An 8,882-nucleotide genomic window follows, 5' to 3' on the forward strand; every position below is an offset into this window, starting at 1 on the left:
CCTGTGCACTAAAGAATCGGGAACCGAGTTCTGACTGTCGCTCTAAAGTTATTTGGTGGATTTCCTGGTTTAAGATGGGCTACGTTTGGGGGATATGATAAGATGAGAAGGGATATTTAATTTTTTTGAGACGTTCTTGTCTCCTCATCCAAAGTCCACTCGTGTGGCTTGTTGAGAGCAGGCCCGCCAGATGGTTTGGTCAGATGAGTTGGGCCTACACGGCCACTTGAAGAGGTTTAACAGCAACGTTTATTTTATAATCGGTTGATCATAATCACGGGGAGAACATGGCAATGGTGTCCATTGGAATCGTGGGATACTTTAATAGCCTATAAAGCACAACTCATAATACTGCCTTATTATTTGGACAATTTTCTTTCCGTTTGGTGCAAAAATGACACAGTGACTCTGTTTTTTTTACATAATGAACAATTGTTATTGTTTCAAAATGTAGGAATAAAATACATTTAAAAAAACATGCATGATTTTTCACATTTGAGTGACCTTTTTGTACACTTTAGGAAATATTACTTTTTCGGTATTCGTCCTCAATCTAAAAAAAATGCCATGTATCCTAGTTTTTGTAGTTTTGATACCCCCAACTAAAACAATAACCTTTTCTTGAATTTTTACATCGCGCCAAGTAACTCTAACTAAAAAATCCTAACTTAATTTATGTTTCTTCTTAGCCTGGCCACAAAGTACTCAAGATTTGAACCGACAGTCATTCCCAAAAGCCATTTTTCCATCCCCAAAAAGCAGATCACAGTTTTCCGTCAAAATCGTCACCTCCGACCTTCGTCGGGGGAGCTTAACATCAACAGCGCTTGAGTAAAAAATGCTTTAGCAGGCACGAGCGCTTCATTAATTAGAATAGGAATACGTCAGGTGATTCACAAATAGATGTGATAGGCTTCCCGGGAGGCTAATCAACATCCCCCCGTATCCTGCAATCCACTTCACACTACACTGAGCAACACGTTATGGAAGGTCTGTGTGATCAACACGTGAAAAATAAAATATAAATGACGTCAAGTCGTTGACCTTATGTATGATTCTATTTGTGTAAGCCCAAATCACAAAGTATCCTTACATACTGTGTACCCAATTCACTCATTTGTGTATTTTTTAGGTTTTTTTGTTTCTATTTTTGAATTTTTCATAATTTCGCAGCAACTCAGTGGAAGAGTGGTTAGCAGGCCCATTTATAAATTCGGAAATTAATGGTTTGATTCCTGTTAACCCAACATTGCTTCACCTTGATAGTATAAAAATACCTCAAATATCGCGGAAAATGGACCCAAGTAAACAAAGTACTTGGACTAAAATTCCCATTTACCTGTTTTATAAATTTAAATCAAGCCTAGAGGAACTATTTTCAGTGAGTACAGTATTTAAAGTAGTTAATTATTTTAAATATATACTTTATATTCAGATATTAACATAGTCTTTTGACATTCTTTTAGCTGTAATATTTAATAAATATACTTTTGGGTAAGATATAGGCCCGAAAAAACGTATTTTGGTAGTTATAATGAGGGTAATCCTACTTTTTGTTTATTGCGGTCATGTCTGGTCTACATGAACTGTGATATTTGAGGGCTTACTGTAGTTTTTGGTTCATATATATATATATATATATAGAATATTCTTACCACTTTTAGCTGAATGTCATTCAGTGGGGTGCTGGAGCCTTCCCTGTTAATTAAGGGTAGGATGCCTGTAACCACAAAACTGGTTACCAGTTAATTTTAGTGGTATAAATGTAAAAAAATATATATAAAAAATACATTATATACAGCCGGGATTGGTCTTGTTTACCTTCAAATTGGACTCGTTGTTATTTGAATAGATGAAATCATCACACCTTGAGCTACCCCCAAAAAATTGAGTGGGATGAAAGGCGTGGATAAAATGATGATAGCTCATTTAAATGACAAAAGTCTTGGCAGTGCAGCTGGACATCTGAAGGGATGGCGCATTAACCTAATAATAGCAATAAACACTTTTGTTTTTATCGGGTTTGAGTGTGTGGTTGTGCTTTTTCTCTGAAGATGAAACCTCACATCTACATTGAATTCTTTTACAATATCAGCCTTTTTTATTTAGTCTTTATAAAATCTAGGTTTAAAAAATACCTACATATATTTTTCGTTTTTCAACAAAACTTTTACTCAAAAAGGTCAATTCACATTTGATTTCCAGCAGTTTTAATATAATACTAAAGGTATACTAGTATTTTTTCAACAATAGTTATAATTATGAGGGTACTGGGTTGGCTGATTCTATCCAATTTTGTTATTTTACATGATGCCTCCCTGAATAAATAAATATGTTGAACACACGCATGTAGTTATTTATAATATACAATCATGAATGGGTTCCATTATGAGGCCAATTGATCAGGCAATTATGCATGATTGCACAGAGCCCTTAAAAATACTGGTAATTGCACTGCAATTGAATAAAGATATCTTGACGTTGATTATGCCGTCTAAATTCACTTGAAGTTTATTTTAGTAACAATTCACATTTGATTTCCAGCAGTTTGAATATAATCATAAAATAGACCATTGACTCCTTGGAAATGGAATGAAAAGGTGGCATTGTAAAGGGTGACATCTTCAGGGCTAAATATATATAACATTCTCCACAAGGGGGTACAAAAATAGCAACCCTAATGATATATTGTTGTGACTGCTAACTACAATAGAATGACATAATAATCCCTGACATAAAGGCAATAGAAAAAGAAATTTGACAGATTATAATGTACAAAACATGGAAGTTTCTGTTCATTTAATTTTGTTGTCAAAAAGCAGATTAATTTGATATTTTTCGCACCATAGGGCGCACCTTTAATGAATGGCCAATCATAAAATTTGTTGCATATATAAGGTGCACTGGATTATAAAATGCAGTAGTAGTAGTAGTAGTTGTTGTGGTGGCGGTAGTCGGGTATTGTATATTATCTCATACAACGATTAACGAATATTGATCCAAACTTAAGCCTTACTTACGGCTTTTGATAAAATTGAAGTCTATTAGTTGAGCCTTATAGTGCGGAAAATACGTATAAATATATGTATATCTATATATATATGCATAGAATTGGAATTTGAATTTAAACTACTTTTCAAAAGTCTCCCTGTGAAATTAATAAAGGTAAATGGTCCCTCTGCACATGAAACATGTATTAGGTAACATTCGATATGATATTCTTTTTCTATTACAGGATGTCATGAAAAGGCTACAGAAAGATCGCCCCCTCCTGGCAAGATAGTGTACAATTACACGTCACTGCTGGGGAGGAGGAGCTTGAGTTTCCTCACCTTGGGCCGGACCCTCGGCCTCCACGGGAAGGCGAACGTTGGGGATCCCAACGGGAGGCCGAAATTTTCGAATGGGGCTGAAACTGCGCGGGGACGAACATGGCGAGTTGGCCGGCGAGCGCGTGGGGGTCATGGGGGGTCCCGCGGGGGCTTGTGGCAAGAGCTGAGCCAGCGGCGAGGGGCTACGGGAGTACCTGCGAGGGGTGGTCCAAATAGGCGGATCGGTCCTGTGGGCCTGAGGGGGGAAAACCGGCACGTAGGTGGCGGGGTAACTTAAATCCGATTGGCCGAAAGTGTTGCAAGAACTTTCCTCCAAACGCTCCAGAGTCTCCTAAAACATAAGAAATAGGGTTTAGACACAAAGCGGACATTTGTTATGATGGTGGACTGGAGATGATGTGTTTTAATGATTTTTGATGGTTTAGGTGGAGCTTTTATTGTGAAATATGGAATGAGATGAGAGGGTGATGTTGCTTTATGAATCCAGATGAATATATTTCTGAGTGGCACTCAGTTGTTTTTAACTTTAAACTGCTTTGGAAGGCTTACTTACATCTTCGTTGAGTACGTATAAGGGCATGGGGCTCCTTCGCCCGAGGGTGCTTGGTTTTGGTACAACATCAACTAAAATAAGAACAAAAAAGGACATAGTTTGATAAAAAAAAAAAAACCCACACAAATCTGTGAAAAATACCAAGCTGTTGTCACCATTTCAAGTGTTATTTATGGGTGAATAAAATTTCAATACATAGGTTATTAATGTTTTTTTCTATAATGTCAAACAATATAGTAAATATTTCATTTAAGGGGCAAATAATGGAAAGAAATGGGAGGTTTTGTATATAATTTTGATTAATGACTATTTTAAACCATAAGCAGTATGTGTCCTAAAAAAATGTATAAGTATATTTCATGGAACATGCTTCTTTATGTATTTATTATCTATTTTTAAGCCTTCTTGTTACTACAATAAAGTGAATTTGACTATGGGAGGAATAAAGAAAGTTTAATTTAATCAAAAATGTAAAATTTAAAGAGAACATTTGCACGAAAATGCAAATAATTGCATTTAAATTTAAAACCAATTTAATACAATGATAATATAATTGAGCAGTTAAATCCCCTTTCTTAGTTTTATTAAAAACATTACTAAAAAAATAATATTAAATTACCATCATGTCCATTTTCACCCTGTTGTTCCATGTAAATGGGAGCCCTCTGTGGGAGAGGTCTATGCTTCTTTCTTCATTACAATAGGAAATAAATACAAGAAGAAAAAACATTAATTGAATTGAATGCCTTTTTAAAGTCATAAACCAAGTACTGTCAGTTTAAAAAGAAAAAAAAGAAAGAATTCCCACTTTGAAGGCTTCCAGCAGGCACAGACGGTCACCAGGGTGATGAGGAGGAAAATGCCTCCGGTGGACAGGATGATGTACAGCGAGCTCCGTCCTAAACCAGAATTAGACAGAAGAGATGAAAGACAAAAAAACAAAAAAAACAACAAGAACAAAAAAGTTGCCACGGTGTACAAAGAAATTTGAAGCTATTTCAGTTCTAGTGCCACCTACTGTAGACGGTGAGCTTGACAGGTGTGCTCTTCATGCTACTGATGGGGTTCTCCACCGTGCAGGTGTAGACGTCGTCATCCGACATGAGAACCCGAGTGATGGTCATCACTTTCTGGTCATGTGAGAGTAGCAAGCGGGAGTCGTTGGTTTGGGCTTTGCCTCCTTTTAGCCAAGCGTACGTGGGTTTGGTGCCATTGTCGTGGGAACAGTGCAAGTGGAAGTGCTCGCTGTACTCCAGGACGGAGGATGCCACCATCTGGATGTAGGGTTTGGAGACTGGAACTGAAGAAAATAGGGATTTAAGAAGGGTTAATGAAGATTTTTTGTCAATTTATGTAGCCACAATTTGGAGATCTAGCAATGTGTCCAAGGGAGGAGATCCAGGACATACTAAAGATGATTGATGGGATCCCAGATCCATTTTTTGGGCTATTTAGTGGCTATGTGCTGACATTTTTGAGTTCTACAATAATTTATGTATATATATTTTTGAATGCCTGAATTGCAAGCTTACCAAAAAATACAAGTATAGACTAGTGAAAGTATACATTTGAGTAGATAACAATACAAGCATGTTGCCAAGTAACCTGGAATAATAATACCAACCATCCACTGTGAGTTCAATATGGAGCTCCCCCGTGAAGGTGTCATCCGTGATGGAAATCTCCACCTCGTATGAGCCTTCGTCGGACAGTTGCAGGTGGTGAAGAAGCAGCGAGCCGTTCTCAAAGACCAGGATTCGGTTGCGGTACTCCGGCCGGAGGTTCCCGATCACATCGGTGCCGATGGACTGCACCACCGTGACGGGTTTGACTTTGTCCCGTTTCAGCTGCCACTTGATGACGGGCTTGTCCACGCTGCTGCTGGTGTAACTGACAGACAGTAGGGCCTCTTTGCCCACAATGCCTCTCACCACCAGGCTTTGGCTGGTTACATTCACCCCGGACACCTCACCTGGAGTAAATGAAGACCAGTAGAAGTCGTGTTAAGAGTTAAAAATGTTACAGATTCATTATGTAGAATAAGACCAGGGCCGTGACACTAAGTGAATCCGTAGAAAAATAAATACATGAACAATTAGAGGCAATTATTCATATTTAAAACCATTTCGTATTATAGTGCAGGTGTTGCTTCTCCAGCTTGGGCCCAGGGTCGTCAGCTTCGATGTCCCCGCCCACTTTTACACCCGTGATTCTGCTTTAGTTCAATCATTAAAAGTTTAAATGAAGTCCCAAGCTACTGTGACAAAAATCAGTTGATTAAAATATATATATACATACATATATAAATATATATCAGTGGCGGGCCGTGCATTTCACACTTAGGCCTAGTACTTTGTATGTGAATCAATCCAACCCTGAATAAGTATTTTATGTCTATAAAACCTTTCTAATGCAGCTACAGTCGCGACACATATAAAAAATAATCAATAACAACCTAAAAAATTGAAATATTATTTAGGAAAATAGACATATTTTACTCACCAAAAATTTGAGTATTGATGGACAAACTATAATATATGATTCAGATATTTCTTAGACCAGCAGAGAAGGCCTTGACGGCCCTGACGGCACACCACTGGTATAATGTAAACACCAAAAAAAATGTGTATGTAGTTTTTTTTCTCCTATTTGACACAGCGACTTAATGAAGATAAATTCTTTGCATTGGCGTCTTAATGTATCCATTAGCGGCCTCCCCCCATTTTGCTATGCACACAAACAAAAACATTCATCCACATTGCGCTCATCATGTCTTAATCAATCCCCAACATGGAAACCACGGGACATTCTCCTCCCAAACATGCCATCTACAAATTTTAACACATCTCCATCCATTTCTCTCCTCCTCCCACATCACCACGCCGTAATATCTTTTATCATGGCGTCTCCTCGTCTTGGAAACCAAGTTCCCCCACGGAGGCCACTTCTCCGTTAACGGACACACGCGAGTCCAAACATTGGCTCCGGGCCGACTTTCGGAGAGAGTCCCATCGAGCCGGACAACAGAGGGTGAGAGGGAGAAATTTCTGCACTGTTGACTAATTCTTTGAAAGCAGGCAGTTAGCGGGGCATCGCCTCCTCGCCATGGCAACCCGGTTGGCCGTCTGACAGGGGTTGCCGAGGCAATAAGACAAAGGACTCGATTGTTGGGGCGCTCTTGAAAAAAGGGAATGAGGGACTGCTAAGCAGAGAGAAAGTCTTTGTCAATGGGGAAGTTGGGGATAGGCACAGAATTTTGAGCTTTTTGCACGATAGGATTGAAGTAGGATGATGGGGATTAGTTTTTATAAGTTTTATTGTCACTTGACATTGAGATTGTCATGTTTGAACAGTTAAACGGAAAAAAAATAAGCACAAAACTGTGTTTTAGACACATTTCTCGCTTTTCAAAATTAGGTAAGTCGCCTACAATTTAAAAATTAGTTTTACTGACTCCGAAAGGGAACATCAATTGTTTATATTAGTTAGCAGGCTAATTTAGGACAAGAAAAATGATTAAAAATGGTCTAAATTGTTTAAAATCTAGGCCACAAAAGCAGAAAAAATGAACAACAACTGGGTTATATATATTTATAATTAGTATAAAAAACAAAAACAAATACTAATCAATATTTTAGCAGAAAGAAAATCATATCCTATGATTGAAAAAGTACCAAAACTAAAAAACACCCCAAAAAAGTACAACATTTTAAATAATAGAAGGAAATATCAGTGTTTTACTTAGTTTCTAGTTTAAAATTATAGAATAGCATCATTTTGGTTGATTAGAAGTTATTTAATTAAGCAGAATATAAGCACAAAATAAATAGTTGCATCACCCTATATGCAAAAGTTTTAGGATACTTCCTGGTTCAGGGAGGATGAGCAGTGTTTTCTTCCTGTTACTAGCCCAAAAAAAAACCCAAAACACAACAAAATATCTATTTTTTACCTCTTCCCTTTAAATCCCTCATTATTTTAGCCTATCCCAATAACACACAAGTCAACAAACCCTTCAAATCCTTCAAAAACCTTTCCCTTTTGCACTTGGCTGTGGTAATAAATCCTTAAAGTGCCCCTTAAGGGTCATAAAATTAACTATTGTGCATCCACCACCCAAAAAACCCTGAGAAAAACATGCCTGCATACCACAACCATCATATTAAAAACTTATTCTGAACACAACCTAAAAAGTGACCCAAGTTTAACAACAAAAAAGAAGTCATAGGTCATACCTGTGACGAGCAAAAGCAGAAGGCCGAGCAGGTTTCGGAGCGAAGGAACGTCAGAAGAAAGACTGTGGCTGGTCCTACTCTCCACCTTCATCTTGTCTCCCAGTTCGTGAGCATGGTTTAACCACTCTGGGCACGTCTGTCTTTTTTTTTGTCTTCCCAGTGGATGGACACTCTCCCCTTCCGCGGTGCGTTCGCTGCCTGCCGCGATAGAAACTTGTGGACACTGCGAGCCCCACACTGGTTCCCTCACGGCACCCCCCAGTCAACAAGAGGGCGGCAGTGAGCGCTTGTGTGTGGTTGACTGACGGTTAACATGGATGTTCTGCCCACTACACGCCACGTTACACATGGAGAAGGGACTTTGGAAAAGACTCAGAAAAGTAATTAGATTGGAGTGATGAATTCATTTAAATTGTTTGGATATTTTAAAGTATTTGTACTTGAATGTAGTACTAATTGTGGGGTTTTATTTCTGTTTAGGTGCAAAATAATGTAAAAATAAGGGTGATCCTACTTTAGATACACGAAAATCGCGGTTATTTGGTTGATAATATCAGCGGTATTTGAGGGATTACTGTGAATTGTACTTTTTGGGCCGAAAAAGATGTATACTTGAGCTTCTCGTTATTTTTTGGGAGAATTGCTATTGAAAGTAATGCGGGCCACTTTGGTGAGCTTGAAAGTGGTTACTTAGCAATGGACTTTGTTTTTATGTACTTGAAGTTGTGTTAGCAGTTTTGTAGAGGAGGATAGAGCTAGGAA

General features: G+C 38.2%; 1 protein-coding gene across 1 annotated transcript; it reads right to left on the reverse strand.

The window, feature by feature from the left end:
- Positions 1 to 2,485: 2,485 nt before the first annotated feature.
- Positions 2,486 to 8,396, reverse strand: hepacama (hepatic and glial cell adhesion molecule a). The gene is made up of 7 exons (XM_077723483.1): positions 8,121 to 8,396; positions 5,510 to 5,857; positions 4,904 to 5,185; positions 4,694 to 4,784; positions 4,505 to 4,575; positions 3,886 to 3,956; positions 2,486 to 3,663 (listed from the first exon to the last, which is right to left on the reverse strand). Exons 1-7 carry the CDS (start codon positions 8,209 to 8,211, stop codon positions 3,298 to 3,300), a joined length of 1,320 nt encoding a protein of 439 aa, XP_077579609.1. The 5' UTR covers positions 8,212 to 8,396; the 3' UTR covers positions 2,486 to 3,297.
- Positions 8,397 to 8,882: the final 486 nt, after the last annotated feature.

The sequence above is a fragment of the Stigmatopora nigra genome, chromosome 8 (assembly GCF_051989575.1).
Source record: "Stigmatopora nigra isolate UIUO_SnigA chromosome 8, RoL_Snig_1.1, whole genome shotgun sequence".
Classification (NCBI taxonomy): domain Eukaryota; kingdom Metazoa; phylum Chordata; class Actinopteri; order Syngnathiformes; family Syngnathidae; genus Stigmatopora; species Stigmatopora nigra.

Bases quoted from the DNA above. Each gene is read 5' to 3' on its own strand.
- hepacama (XM_077723483.1), bottom strand. From the start codon at position 8,211: ATGAAGGTGGAGAGTAGGACCAGCCACAGTCTTTCTTCTGACGTTCCT. The intron at 5,858-8,120 runs GTATGACCTATG...CATTTACTCCAG, and splicing joins TCTGCTTTTGCTCGTCACAG to GTGAGGTGTCCGGGGTGAAT. The intron at 4,785-4,903 runs GTAGGTGGCACT...ATTCTGGTTTAG, and splicing joins TGTCAAGCTCACCGTCTACA to GACGGAGCTCGCTGTACATC.